Genomic DNA, 15446 nt, shown 5'->3' with positions numbered 1-15446 from the left:
GTGCCGCCTGCCGGTGCCCCTGGCCCGGGGCAGCTCTGCCCACGGCGCCCCACGCCAGCCCGGGGTGCCGCGGCTGCCCTGGGAGGCCAAGGCCCGCTTCAGGCATCTGCTCGGTAAGGGCGTGTGTAGGAATTCTCTGCGCTTTTATCAGCGTGTCCCGTGCCCAGCCCTCGCCGGTGGAGAGCACAGCGGGACCGTTCCGGTGTCGCTTACACCCGGGCACTGCCAGCACCCAGACCCACCTGGCACAAAACTGCGGGACAGAAGCAGCCTCAAAGTGCAGTTCCCCTGGGTGGGCTCACTGCCTATAGTCCTTTTCCTCCCTTGGATTCTCCTACCTCAATTCCCATCGCCTTTGTGTTCAGCAGCAGCAAACAGGGACACGGAGTTCTGACCCAGTCACAGCTGGCCGCAGTCTGTCCTGTGAAACAGCCGAGTGCACTTCTCTGGCAGAAGCAGCACGTAACCTTGTACTCTAACACCACACGGTTCAAAGGTGAAGGCGGCATCTCTCCATGTTGTACACAAACATCCTCCCTCAGGTCTGCAACAGGTACAGACCTAGTGAAAGCCAGGCTGCAGATGGTGATACAAGGAGAAGATAATAAGTCTAATGTATTATTTTTCTGAATGCTTGTATTTTATGCGACCTGTAAAAAGACTGAAAGAAAAATACATTCAGTCTCCTGTGCTACTGAAGTACGGACTACGGGAGACCAGAGAACCTGGTCAGAGACCAGAGACCTCATCACACTCTATTTTCATTTTTCATTATATGTACTTGCTTTTCCCACCCAAGCAAAAGCACGGGAACCACCATCAAAATGCTGCATGTTACTGTTGTGTTCCTGACGTAAACTGACCCCTTGCACCAGTGGCACACACAGCCAGTGCCTCCAGAGTGCCCTAAGGGAGCCAAGGGCCTCCAGGCTGAACCACCCATCCTCCATGACTGAAGCAGCTACATTCTCCCACCGAAGTGCTGTCACCTCTTATTTTCTGACAATATGGTAATGGTATGGCTTGCAACTTTCATGCATTTTGCTTTCATCTGTGATCTACCATAAATCCATGTGGGAAAAGGCTCAAAACTCAAGCTGAATAAAATGGAACAAAAATAACAGAGACATGAAACATTCAGATTTCTCACTCAGAATTTATCCTGAAGGATAAATAGGAACAAGTGAAAGATAAATAGGAATTTATGCTTTTTTTTTTTAATTTTCAAGATAAAACTTTGTCTACTTTGACTAATAATTGCACAGCTACACAATTAACAGTGGGTCTCTAAGTTGCACTGTTGATAGGAAGCATTAATCTTCCCTCAAGAACAGGACTTTGCCTTGCCTTCAATAACAGAAAGGCAAGTAAGGGGTTTTGTAGAGCTTGAGAAACATTTAGAAGTATTTCTTGTTTTCTGTATTAACTAGTCCTAATGATCCTTCAAATTTTGTTGGTTATTTTATTTTGTGCCAAAGGCAGGGTTTTGGTCTATATAAAACTTTTTTTTTTTTCGTCAAAGTATCAAGCCTAATTTTTTCCTCTTGTTAACTTATCTTACACAGACATAACATCCACAGTTCCTCTGGTGTTACTGTTAAATTCACTCTTTTAAAAGCATGCAAAGAATGAAGTCTGTCACTTCAGATGAAGAAATAACAGCCTTTCCGTTGGCAGTAAATTGATTCCTACTTGAGAAAAAACTGCCGTTCCACCGTACGAAGGAGAAAAGTCTAGGGGAAAAGAGAAGAAAACTGGGAAGATCACCTGAGAATTACAGTTCTATGAATGTCAGAACCTTTCAGGCAGACCCACTGTGGAAGAAAGGAGCCAGGGAAGGCATGGCATGCATACCTCCAGGCAGAGTACATGGAAGGAAGGGCAGGACAGTGCTGTGATGTGGCTCCTCTGGCTTCCCCGGGGAGGTGGCAGGAGGTGAGCGGCCCAGAGCAGTATGATGCAGTCATCCGCTATGCTGCCCTAGGCTGGAAAAGGAGGAGATGGCAAAGTAAAAGAATTATGAACCAAGAATTCACTGAGGTAATGCCACAATGTTTTTAACATCTCTTGTATCTATATAGCCAGAACCCAGATTTCAGACAACTGCTCCCTCTTCTGTGCTATTGCCAGACGTGCTTTGACAATGGACACATGCCTCCTACAGTCTGATTAAGATCTCACCAAAAGTTACAAAAATGCTCTAATAACCACTCCTGCAAAGACTATCCAGGTGCAGCTGGACTCCCAGCATGCACACACAGAGCAGGGCTGCCTTTTCAGAGTTAAGCAGGAAGGCTTATGGCCTCAGTTGATCTTATTAACCAAAGGTCTGAACAAGGTATTTCTGGACATAGACTTTTATTCTAGATATTTAGCACAGTGCCAATGAACAATGCAATAAGCCTTCATTTGCTTCCCTATAATGTCACAAAGAAGATATTTTTACTTACACGCAAACAGAAGAAGGTTTACATCCAGATTTCAAGCACGCGGGGGGACCTGAGCCTACCTCAGTACTCAGGTAGGCTATCTGTATCCTACCTGTTGACTGTGGGGTTTGAGAAAGCCTCATGTAACTGTCAAGAATTAAAGTGGACTTCATATAAATTTTGTAAAAACTAAAATACAATTCCATTGTATGAACTCCGTTGAAAGCTGTTTTTTTAAATATTTTTTTTTTAAATCAGATTTTATTTTGCATCACAAAGCAGTTCACATTATTGCTGAAAGATGCTGGCAGCTTACAAGAGACTAAAAAGATACAACAAACAAAAGCAAAACTAGACTACTTGTAAAACCATACCAAGAGAAACACAAAAGGTCAAAATCATGCAGTCAAGCAAAAAGTACGTACCCTAACAATCAAATCAAATACAAGTAATTTAAGATAGTGTTCCAAATATATGAAAGGAATTTTTTAAAGAGATGTCAGTATATCAGCATATAACACTGCATTCAGTAGGGTTAAGCACAGCTGATACCACCTGTAGTTCTTCACCACCTTTCTGTTTTTCTGAACACACCCACTTGATATCCTTATACTAAATTAATACGCAGATAAAAACTTTATAGGTATTTTAAATCATCTCATTCTTGTTAAGCAAAACAGAACAGCAGCCAAGCGATCAGACACATCTGCTCCCAGCATAAACTGATACGGTTAGCTAACAGCAACTTCCCCCATCACTGAACATTAACAGACTTCCATAACAAAAAATTACAAAGGATATTTTCCCTCCATTGCTCTCCAAAGACCTCTTCAGAGGGGTTATCAAAGACAGAACAAACATACTCTATCAATAATGTAATCCAGCTGTGCCTTACACTTAATCTGAATTCATCTACAGTCCTTCCACCATAGAACTTTCTCAAAGTTTCACAGAAAGCTCATTCTCCAGATATACTTTTTGAAACTTTATAGTGAAGAGAAGAAACTGATGAAAGACATTTACCATATTCATTTGGGAATAAAGGTAGAGACTATTTTTTTTTCCCCTAGCTACAAAATAAATGTTTTGGGTTTTTTTTAAAAATCAGAAGTTCTAAACTAATGTCATCCAAAAAGTAGGGCTACTGGCATCAAATGCATGTATGGGAAACGAATCTCTAAAGGCTTTTGCCATTAATATCAAAAAAAACCAAAATGAGATCTCTTACATACTCTCTAGTTATCTTCCAGACTACTGAGCCAAAGAAGGATTAGACCTGTGTTACCTACTGTACTGCTATACTGTTCTAGTTTCTAAACACTGAGGCTGTGCACAGAACAGTCTGCAAAGCTAACTGGAGCCTGTCATCCCAATTTCTTGTGTAAGCAGCCAGCTGAGCATTAAACACCCCAGCATTTACAAGGTACCGTGCTCCGTTCGCAGCGTGTGGATTACACAGAACCTCTTTATTTACATGTGCAGATTAACTAGGATAGCTGTCAGTTCTTGCATGGTGCCAAAGGCCCTTGGCCTGTAACACCTGTCCTTACAAAAACTTCTCTCTGGTTACACAACACCCAGTTTACTAAAACAGAAACTGTATTAAAAAGATCCTTTTCCCAGGAAATGGATTGATTCCCATTCCTAATGACTAGACAGTGTTTTTCTGCTCCCCCACAGTGCAGTGCCACTGCCACGCTCCCCTCGGAGCCGGGGTAACGCTCCCACTGACCCAAGTGGAAGGATGACTGCCTGCCCCTTCAGTTGTTTTACACAGGCAATTATCTCGTCTCATTTCTGTAGTATTTTTTACACTCTCCAGCACTACATTCAAGGACATGCTGAGCATACGGTATATGGTGACTTATTTTCCCTCTCTTGTAAAATAAATTAACAGAGTGTGAGAAGCCTGCAAGTAACTTCTGTCTGCCCCAAGCGGACACACGTAAAGCCGAAGTCTCAGTTAAGGCAAATCAGCAGTAAATTCACCAGGGTAAGTATCAGCTGGTTTGGAATCTGTTCACCAACCATGAACTAACACACTCTCACCAAATTTTGCTTTCAACGACATTTGTGCTTTGGAAGTGTTTTACAATGTGGTCCATCAGAGCTGCTCAGTTGACAGTCACACCGTGGGGACATCTACAAAAAGGAGAAAACCAGAACAGGGTAAACTTTGCAAAGATCATTAACAGAGGCTGTAAACTTGAGGTGGACTCAGCTGTCACTTTATGTCAGTTCACCCCTCCCTACTTCCTCCCAACCCCGAGAAACGAAAGTATCTAGCAATGGCAGGAGGAGAAATTTAATTGTTTTTTTTTCATACATACCACTACCATTAACACTGTGCTTGATCCAGTCAACAAAAACACCAACATTTGTGTACACTCCTGGGTAGCTCTTCCTTCCACATCCCAAGCCCCAGCTAGTGATTCCATGAAGGGTGTAAAATCCCAAGTTATCTTCTGAAGGGCAAACTAATGGGCCACCAGAATCGCCCTGCACAAGGACAAAGGAATCTTTTTATGAGCCAACATCATTCCTTATCTGTTTAAAATGCCAGTTCAGCTACAAGAGGTCCCAGCTGGTCATGTGTTTGGGGACTTCTGTTTTTAAAAGGCAGAGAAAAAAAAATAACCTCTGCTGAGGGAAGCATGTCTCTTTGCAATACAAATAATTAAAATCCTACTGTCAAGGAGTCTTTCACTGTAAATCACCTACAGCCTGTTTGCAAGAAAACAGCTCTTGGCAAGGTTTTAACACTCCCCTTTTCAGAACCCATCTGGCCATACCCCAAGTGTCAGAAGGCAAAAGCGAGGTGTGCAACTTACTGTGCAGGAATCCTTGCCTTCTTCCAGAGGGAATCCAGCACAGATCATCCTCTGGGTCACTTTACTGGGAAGATTGATGTAATAGCTCTGACATGTGTCATGTACCAGAATGGGGACTTCCAGCTGATGCAGTTTTCTCCCCTTTTCTCTGTCTTGAAGTAAAAGACATCTCAGAAACCAGTAGAGGCATGAATTAGTGACTCCATAACGAAGCTTTTCTCTTCCCCTTTTCAAACACCCTCGATCTAAATTATGGGATTTCTTTCCTCCTACCTGTTTCCCTGCACGTCTAGCTGAGCTTACAGAAGTGAAACCTTTTTAAACGCATCCGTCCTCCAGAAACCAATGTACAATGAACGTTACAACACGGACTACAGGATTTACAGCATGCTCAACCTCTGAAACAGCAAAGACTGCCTACCTGCTTCACGTGCGGCCCATCCTGTGACGACGCACACCCTGGAGGGCTGCACTGCCTGCTCCTCGGCGGGGAGGCACACTGGGCCCACGTAGGGGTTGAATTCTAAGGGCTCGGCCAGTTGCAACAGGGCAATATCGGAGTCCATAGTGGTCTTGTTAAAGCTTGGATGTATAATATACTGCTTTACTGACCTTTTCTAGGAAAGCAAGGACATGGACACTTTCTGAATAACTTGGGAATTTGAGTCTTTAAGTAACTTTGGTTTTATAAATTTTCAGGCCATATACAAGATGCCTTAAGAGGAGGGCACATTTACAAGCAGCTGCTGAAGCTTCCAGCTTTCTTCTATTAACAAGTTAAGATTATGCCTCTTGGACATGGAAGCTTCATTCAGCAAGTGTAGGGAGAGGGTCTTGGAAAAACATTTGTTCAGTCTGAGCAAAGTGGAAAGTTGTGCTCCAATTATTTCTGACCTGGTAATAGTCACCAGGGAATTTAGAGGCAATGCACTCCTCACTCACACATCCTCCAGGATGCTCAGCTCTGGAGTTCATTACTGATGAAGGCACAGATCTGTGTTGATACAATTTCTCTGAGTCACACAAAAGGTGTGTAAATGCAGATTAAGGTGATCGTGCAGGCTGTTAGACTGCTGCATCATTAATGATTTGGGAGATGGATTTACATTAAAAACTATTTTGCAAAATTGATTTCCATTTCATTATTAAGCAATATTTATAGTACCTGTCTGTATTCTTGCTCAGCAAGATCATGAAGTCCTGTTACCACCATCCACAAGTCTCTGTATAGCTCCCTAATTAAAAAAAAAGAAATATTTTTGAAAAAGTACATTCTCAGACTGGCATAACAGCATTCTTGAAACCTGTGAACTTTAAAACCTCCCCTACCCGAAACAGAGAATAGGCCCCTACATTTTCCTGGGCCAACAACTCCTGAGGCCCATACTCCCCTACAAATCTATGGAAATCTTCCCACTGACTTCTAGGGAGCATGAAATATTCTCACGATGAGGCAGTAGGATCTCTCAAACACACAGCAAACAGAGAGAAAGGTCACTTTCTGATGCAGAACACAAGCCCTGAATGGTCCACATCATCCAGGGACAGTGCTGGTCACTACCTTCTTCTTGAAAAAACTGGTGGTCTCTAAAACATTAACACCTATCAAATAATATAAAGAAATGCAACAGAAAGATTTCATTTCACACCTTGGTTTCTTAACCAAATCCTCTCCCTGCCTGAAAACCTGTCATAACCCCCTGATGAAATAGCTGTGTAGAATCATTAAGCCATGTACACGAATTAATGATGTGGTAACAACATGCAATAGAAAATTCCTCCTTAATACGGCTCTTAAAGCAGTACAACAATGCTCCTGACAACATTTTTCAAACTAATATTTAGAAACTTAGAAGTCAAAGACCAAAATTTCAGATCCTCAGTTTTGTGGGGGTAGGAAAGAGAATCAAAGATGTGGAGAATACAGATGACTAACCACCCTTGGCACTTGGGGCTCTTGAAAGCTTCCCCTCATTTTGCAGTAATTGCAACTATATTAAAAAAAAAAGCCAGAATATTTAATCATCATCAATCCTGGGAGGATTTTTAAAAAATATTTTAAGGACCCAATGAATGTGAATCTTAAATTAATATACTTGTGATTAATTTGAATTTCAAAGCAGGTAGTGTTCATGAATAAACAAACTGCAGTTTAGAAAGTATTTTAAAAAGCCCAAAAGCCACACAGACTATCCGTTTGTCTCCTCTCCATAAAGACAGAAACATTTCCATGTAATCTGATTAACAGATTGATAGGTTCTTAACAAAGGAATTGCATCAGCCCTGAGCACAAAAGCCTCCTGTATGCCCTTCAAAATCTACACAAATTCAGTCATTTTAGAATTTTTGATAGGTTGATTCTACATAGATTAAAAAAATGCTCTGTAAACACCCCAAACACAAAGAAGTTACCTAAGAATAAGTGATGCATGGATGGATGGATGGATGCATGCATGGATGGATGCATGCATGGATGGATGCATGCATGGATGGATGCATGCATGGATGGATGGATGCATGGATGGATGGATGCATGGATGGATGGATGCATGCATGGATGCATGGATGGATGCATGGATGGATGCATGGATGGATGGATGCATGGATGGATGCATGGATGCATGGATGCATGGATGGATGGATGCATGGATGGATGGATGCATGGATGGATGGATGCATGGATGGATGGATGACAAGGGACTTAGTATCTTACCATCTCTACTGAAAACTGATCTGGATGAAAACCAAGCCTACAGAAGTAGGCTACTTGCACTTCCTTAAGTAGCCACTATGATCCTAGTGCATGTGTGTGGAGCAAAATAATCCAGTGCCAGTGTGAGTATGTGGTAACTGAAACTGTGCCACCCCCCCTGAGCAGTACCAGCACGCTGCAGAGACGAACCCTGCAATTACAGAAGTTCCCAGGGAAGGATTCATCCTGTGTACTTACTTGGAATTAAGGCAGTGAGCAGCTGTGACAACCCATTCTTTGGCAAGAACTGCTCCTCCACAGATATGCTCATCTGAAATCTGTACACTGACCTGCCAAGGCCATGAGTATGGTACAGCTTCTTCACCTCCAATTATCCTACTGAAGATGAACCTGGGCTGATTTGAAGCCACTCCACAAAGATCATCTGAAACAGAGAGCATTGAGGTCTCAAGGAGCCTTTAGAGCTTAAAATTTGGAGAAGCAAAGAACAATTCATTTAAGAGCTACCCCACAGCTTCTCAAGATTCCCCCCTCCCTTTTTTTGCCAAATCTTTCAACTTCCCTCATTACAAAGGATCCAAATGTTTAGAGATAGCATGAGGAGATGATCTTAGCAGAAACAGAGCTTCTCCAAGATGAAAGCAACTGCTTACCTTCAAAAGTTTTAGCCTCAAACCTACAAGGAACATGGACTCATCCCATTCTCCATAAAGTACTGGAGGGAAAAAGGGAAGTTCTAAAATTCTCGTTATTATTTTCAACTACCCTGTACTATTTGCAATTATTCTGACCAAAGCAAATAGGTGTAAAGTGACATACAAACTGAAGTAATGTCATTGCATTGCTGTAAATAACTGTAAATAAAATGGAGGAAGCAGGAAGAATTAGATTCTGCTATTTTCTAAAACCAAATCATGGAACATTACTATTTATCTTTTATTTCTTCAAAATACCTTAATGAGAAATTCTGGGACTACTGCATCCATTAAATATTTGGAGAAAACATTTAAATTATAGTCCAAAAGGTACTTCCTATTTGCATGAAGAAATTATAACTCTGGTTGGCTACCTGCTGGAACCTGTGTTTCTTCTTCAGTCATATCCATACCTTCAAATTCTTCTTCACTAGTTGAATCTAAAGTATCTAAATCTAGAAGATGAAAATAGCAAATGCGTTAAGCAGGTTGTCTTGAATGATAGTTTTATTACAAAATCATTTTATTTCTTTTATTATAATTTTTTGTAGAAGGAATAGGGTTCTACAGTAGGGATCTGTGCTATTACATCTTCACATGGTAGTAAAGTGCCATTTAAAATGCACCAAACCACTCCTATACAAAATAAAACTCAGGTTTTGGGTAGATTCATTGTTTCTCTTCACCCACTCAACGGGCCCTTTGTTTAATGCCTCAATAGGTTCACAATACAGTTTTTTCACCGAAACAATTTGTTAGATGACAATCGTGTAGAGCAAAATATTTCTGAATAGCCCAATTCAGCAAAGAGCCCCTTGTGCTGCCCCAGAGAGGCAGTTTCCCAAGTTACTTCTATTACCTGTTACATGAACAAAAGAGATTGTAGCTCTGAATCCCCCAAAGGTCTCTGTTTCGTCAGAATGAAAGACAACCAGCATCACAGCAGAGGAGCTTAGAACAGGGGCTGGTAGCACAAATCCACAGGACTTTGCTAAAGATGAGAAAAGCAAAGGTTCCTGCAGATTAACATGTACTTTTTCCATCCCTATCTCTTTCCACAATGGGTACTCAATATTCTGTGTATTCCAGCTCTCACACAGGAGGGTAAAAAATAACTTATGCTCAAGAAGGGAGTAGAGATAAGTGGACTGAGGCTGAAGGACTGTTCCTGACGGTCTGTCCCTGTTGAGTAATTACCTCTTAAGAACAAAGAGACTCTTGCATTATTTCACAAGAGCCTATTGCAGCACTCACCCTCACAGGTTGCCATTACATACAGAACACACTGGAAACCTGATTTCCCCTTGTTGGTGTTTCAGCACTGGCATCTGCTAGTGCTAATCTAGGCACCAGCAGCAAGCAAGTGCTGAAATCAATTGAGAGGCAGGTCTTCCTCCCATTCACTGTGAGCCAGGGGAATCTTCAGCAAGGTGGCAAGAACCACATGAATGCTCATCTGGAGTGAAGACCAACAGGACTCTGAAGAGGAAACCTCTTGGGGGCTTTCTGTATCTGATCATTACTGTAAAACAAATCCCTGTGTTATGCCATTTTCTTCATTTACATTCACTCAGAACTGCATTTCATAGAGAATTTAAATAGACAAAACTGTTGTGTTCAATGTGGTTTTGCCTCTAAGTGGTACAGAAGCAGCAATACCTGGAAGCATTTCTCAAGGTACTGAAACTAGTACTTATCACATCACCCAAGACTCCAGAGGTGAAGTTGACTCTAGACTGTAGAACAGAGCTAGTGAAAGTTATAAAATAAATAGGTCATCCCCGAATTATATAAAAAAATCAAAAGTCAAACCAATTTCCTCCTCTTTTCCCACATCTTCATACACAGTCACAGCATCATAAGAGCAATCTTCACTCTCTTCAACTTCAAAAGACTGGTATGTAAGCTTTAAGCAAAAAATGAAAAAATGAACCTTGTTAAAATCACACAGAAAAAAATCAAAGGGTCTTTAGTATTCTCAGCAACTCCTTTGGGGTTTGGTTTCTGTGACATTCAGGCTTCTCACAGGTGATACATAGTATATTACATTTGCTAAAAGGACCAGTCATGATAAAATTTAAACCTAAAAATCCTATTTTACTATAACTCAAAGGAGAAATCAAAATCTAACTGGCTTTTGGAATGGAAAGGGATTTCTCTTCACTGCATCGAGCAACATTATTCAAGCTTATGTTGCTTGATCTTGCTTGTCCTTCACTGTGTAAGTTCTTGTTAACTCAATGGTGCCAACTTCCATTCTATAGACACAAGAAGGGCTCCTATTATACCTTGATTACATGGTCCTCTGGTGCACAGATAACCCACTGACACTCTGCCATGTTGCTGTAGTGCTCTGGATAGTGCATGCTTTGTAACACTCCTTCTTCAAACAGGACAGCTAAGGACACACAGCCAGAATCTTGAAATCCAGGGAAAAAAAAAAAAACAAACCACGGAGACACTGTGATTTCCTATTAAATCATTCACACACATTAAAAAAAAAAAATCCAGAAACTATTGTGGTGCTTTCACACAGCTGAGAAAGAAAACAGGACAAGAGCAGCAAGCCAAATCCTTCTGTCTGAAAAAAATGCAAAGAAAATTTTTAATCTTTTCCAAGGCAGAAGAGCAATTCAACCCATGACTACAGCATTCCCGTTTGGCTACGGGCAGTGCACCGCAGGCACAGGTACCCGTGTGGGGTGACAGAAGAGCAGAACACAGGCACGTCAGGAGAACATTTGCCAGCTTGCTTTGAAGCAGAAAGTGGAGCCATAAAACACAACCAGAGGACATGGACTGTGGGGTGGCAAGGCCCCTCAGAGGGGATTCCTCCCTACACTCTGCAAAGTGCTTTTCCAACTAGCTGCAAAAGCAGCAGAAACAGGAACAACAGGTGTCTGTCTGTAACTTGATTGTCCAGACACAGCAGATGGCCCTTGGGCCTGCTCCCTAATGACGGTGAACTGCTCTGCACAGCAAAACTGAAAGCAATTCTCCATAACTCGTATCTCAGTATTAGCTGTTTTCCCTCAGGGCCACTCCAGGAAAGCATGCTTGGGACTAGCAAAGCAGCTTTCATCTGGAAATTCTGCTCATTTAACTAATCTTATTAATCGAGTTTTAAAACATTCTGAAAGTAGGGAAGTAAATGAGATCTTATATAAAGTGGATGGAGAAGAGGCGAAGTTAAAGGCAGGCTTCTCTCAACAGTATGTATCCTGTCTTTTTCTGGCATCCCAGTTTCTCCACGTCGTCACACGGCAGCCCAACCACACTTCCCTTGTTCATACCATCATCCACGTAGAAATATCACAGGAACTTCCTCTGATTCTTCATTTTCTCACAAACATTTTTTTCAGGTGACCACCCTAGAGTGCAGACAGACTTACCAGGAAGAATATCTGGTGTAAGAGCTTTGTAGGTCATGGAAAAACCAGTTCCATAATCCTTGTTGTCAGAAACAAATTTTAGCCTTATACTATTGAAGCCAATCAAAATAGGTAACGGAGGATCCCCTCCACAGAATTTCCCTGAAATATATTAGAGAATGACTGTTTAACGTCTTTAGTCACTTGAGAAAACTTTTATGTACCATTTTTAGTACTTAACTGTAAAAATTACAGGATGAAAAGGAAATTGCCTATTCATTCTTCTACATTCCCTATCAATCCATTAGCCCAAAGAGACTCACACTATTAAAAATGGAAAATCTTTGACACCAGAAAGTTGTATGCTGACACGCTTCCCTACCAGACATTTTCTATTGTTTTCTCCTCCCACACTTTTTGTCTTTTATTTTAGATCATATGCCACAATATATTCATCATGAGAACATAAGTAAAACATAATCAACCGCCATGTCCTCGTTGGGCGTACTTGCTGTTAGAATTGAAGGGTGCCCTGATAGATTATTTCAAAGAATAAGGGGACAGCAACTCACCAACAAGTCTGTCATCTTTTGAATAGACTGATAAAGAATCATAGTCACAAAATGTTTCTGGCTCTATGTCAAAGTGGGAAAAATGAAGCAATATATAATTTCCTTCTGGTACAAACAGAGTCCATACACACAACCTGGAATAATAAATTAGTTTCTGTTCACAAAACTTCAGAAAAAAAAAAACAAAACAAAACAAACACATCTACACCAGTACAGTGAATAGTTGATAAAGAAAGACTGTGTTGTGTCTACTTACTGGTGATTTTGATAGAATTGTTTGGAACTTCCAGGAAAATTTAATTCTCCTTCACCGTCAGGAAGTTTGCCATCCCGAACGCTACAAAATGCTGCATTGTAGAGTTAAAACAAAACAGGAGGACTTAGGTTTGACTGTTAACTTAGGTTTGAATTATCTGTTCCACCAAGCTCAAACATCTAGAGAATATTATGAGAGTCAAGATTGCTCAGCTTGTTTCTGCTGGGTCTTCTCTCTTTAGTTTGGAATTGTGGTTAAGTCAGTTTTAAAACACATACCTGGAGAGCAAAAATAAAGCACTGCCAACATGCTACCATATTTTATTGTAAAAATGGCAGTTCTTGATTTTTACCTTAAAGAAACTATTTGTTAAATGACGATTTCAGTATAAATACTTTTCAGGGAGGAACAGTGCATACCTCAGGACATAAAGAAGTGTTCATTGCAGCCCATTTGTAACAACAGCATTAGCTATGTCACAGTGGAAGACTTTTGCAACAGTATAGAAGCGTACAAAAGACCAGAATGGGAGAAACAGAAGCTCTCCTCTCCAGATAAGTGTCGCTAGAAACACAATTACTACAAAAATCATCTCGTATTGCCTTTCCTTCTCCTTGCAAGTTAAGTCAGTAAGATATTTATCAACAACTCTGTATACAGAAACAAATTTAAGGAGTCATGTCCTTACAAGATTATTTTACTTGAAGCATCCTAGGAAGATCAGTAAAAAATTTCAAAGACACAGACAGCACTGAAATACCCAAATCTCACTGGCCACAGCAAGTCTGTACAAACTGACCATGTGCCCAAGCTTGTTTATCATCTGAGAAATCTCACTCTAGATTACAAAAATTAAAATTTCAAGATCTAGTTCACAAGAGATATGAGCCTGTACCTAAATGAATACCATCCAACAAGAATATACACATGGCAGCATTAAGTAACACTTCCATTTTAAACCGTGTTACATCAGGGTTGGATTTCATGGGGGCTTTTTTGGCATTTTATTCACAGAAACAGACACCAGACAAGTAGATAGATTTATCATAGACTGTGCAAAAGTACTTTTTTTTTTTTTTTTTTTTTTTTTTTTTTTTTTTACAAAATCAACAGCACTACCTTGATTTCACACATTGCTTGAGGTTCTGTTCTGTATTTTTTCCATTAATGTTATTTACATTTCAATATAAATACAGCTTTATATATGTAGCTCTTTTAAGGAAAATTCCTTTTTGAAGGAAGTACATCGGTAGAGAAGTACGACATATTTGTAAATATGCACAAATTTGTAAATACATACAAAGTATATATTTAAAAAATACATTTCAAAGTGCTTTGACGAGTCAAGCTTCTTCACATTTCTTCCTTCATAGATTATATATCAGACTATTTTACACGCTAACACAGGTAGAAGACACTGAAAAAATACTGTACTCACCCGTGGAACTTTTCATTTTCAGATCTAATAAAAGAGGGATAGGGAAGAGGGTGGAAAAAAAAAAAGGAATAAATTACTGTAGTTTCATATTCACAACGCAGACTTTATCTGTGTGAAATGACAATTTTATACAGGCAGCACTGAGGCAAATTCAAATGCTTCTTGGGGATATAGTGCTTACAATAGAGGTAGAATTAAAACAAAATTGCAACTTCAGGCAATGCTGCCTTTGGAAGAAACAACTCTGGAGTGGCCACTTGTAGAATTAATCATGCACTGATAGGCCAGTGCTCACGCTGAGCAGCACAGTACTCTGTTTCTATGTACTTTGTTGAATAAATACTATAGGTTTTCAGTTAAGGGCAGTAGAACCCAACTGCCAGCATCACATCAGCGACACAGAGACATTAAGCCTGACAGTGGTTACAGTTTTGCACCAGTGCAACAGGATAAAAGAACAAGCAAGCAAAACCCAGCACAAAGCAACTGAGAATTGTGTTTTCACTTTCCCTACCAAATCACTTTTTCTGTTCACTGGAGCCAACATACTTTAATTACCACAATAGCGAATCATATTTTTCTTCCTGATAATAAAATGGGCCAATTTTTAATAAAAAGACCTTGTATCTCTGTCTTTTTTTTTCTGTGCTGAAAAACTTAAATATATTTCAGAAGCTAAACTTTTTCAGTTTTCTCTGACATCATGAGGGTTTCTTTTTGCAATCACCAGTTAAAGCTGGCTTTAATAGGGAAGTTTTATTTCTTTTCATCTCACAATTTTTTCTCTTATTGGCTAGCAAAAACTCTTAGAACACCCCTCCCTTGGTTTTTCAGTTCTCTGCATAAATTTTAACACAATCTCTAATACCTAAAAAAAAAAAAAATATAGTCCAAACTGGAAGAAAATATTAATTTGGTTTCTTAATGCTACAGGTGAAGTTCACCCCAGACAGATTGTCATTTATATCTCCATGACTTTGGAAGTGACGGATAATTTTCACGCTGTTCCCCTGCACAGAGGACATATGTAGCCTTTTGGGCAGAGTAAGCAAAAAGCACTTCTGAGAACATGACCTTTCTCCATGTAGTCATGTGTCCGATCCAACACATTTTAGCTGAGAAAAATAACAAGTGACTTCGA

At 40.3% G+C, this 15446-nt stretch overlaps 1 protein-coding gene across 7 annotated transcripts in view; it reads right to left on the bottom strand.

The window, feature by feature from the left end:
* Positions 1-124: 124 nt before the first annotated feature.
* Positions 125-15446, bottom strand: part of OVCH2 (ovochymase 2) — a 38177-nt gene continuing 22855 nt past the window's right edge. For 4 of the 7 annotated variants that reach the window (XM_026850875.1, XM_026850876.1, XM_026850874.1 and 1 more), the window contains 15 exons: positions 14306-14329; positions 12868-12958; positions 12612-12745; positions 12061-12201; positions 10957-11087; positions 10481-10574; positions 9528-9659; positions 9043-9123; positions 8211-8397; positions 6426-6495; positions 5682-5877; positions 5261-5412; positions 4760-4928; positions 1855-4571; positions 125-576 (listed from right to left, as the gene is read on the bottom strand). In XM_026850875.1, coding sequence (XP_026706676.1) covers positions 4555-4571; positions 4760-4928; positions 5261-5412; positions 5682-5877; positions 6426-6495; positions 8211-8397; positions 9043-9123; positions 9528-9659; positions 10481-10574; positions 10957-11087; positions 12061-12201; positions 12612-12745; positions 12868-12958; positions 14306-14329 — 1619 coding nt within the window. In that variant the 3' untranslated portion in view covers positions 125-576; positions 1855-4554. Of the gene's footprint in view, positions 577-1854; positions 4572-4759; positions 4929-5260; positions 5413-5681; positions 5878-6425; positions 6496-8210; positions 8398-9042; positions 9124-9527; positions 9660-10480; positions 10575-10956; positions 11088-12060; positions 12202-12611; positions 12746-12867; positions 12959-14305; positions 14330-15446 lie in introns of those variants that run through there. The other 3 variants (XM_026850877.1, XM_026850878.1, XM_026850880.1) reach the window with 3 other exon arrangements.

The sequence above is a fragment of the Athene cunicularia genome, assembly GCF_003259725.1.
Source record: "Athene cunicularia isolate RWA chromosome 5 unlocalized genomic scaffold, athCun1 chr5_part3, whole genome shotgun sequence".
NCBI classification, from domain to species: Eukaryota; Metazoa; Chordata; class Aves; order Strigiformes; family Strigidae; genus Athene; species Athene cunicularia.
The sequence above is the reverse complement of the archived record's forward strand: the minus strand, read 5'-3'. Positions and strand labels throughout refer to the sequence as shown.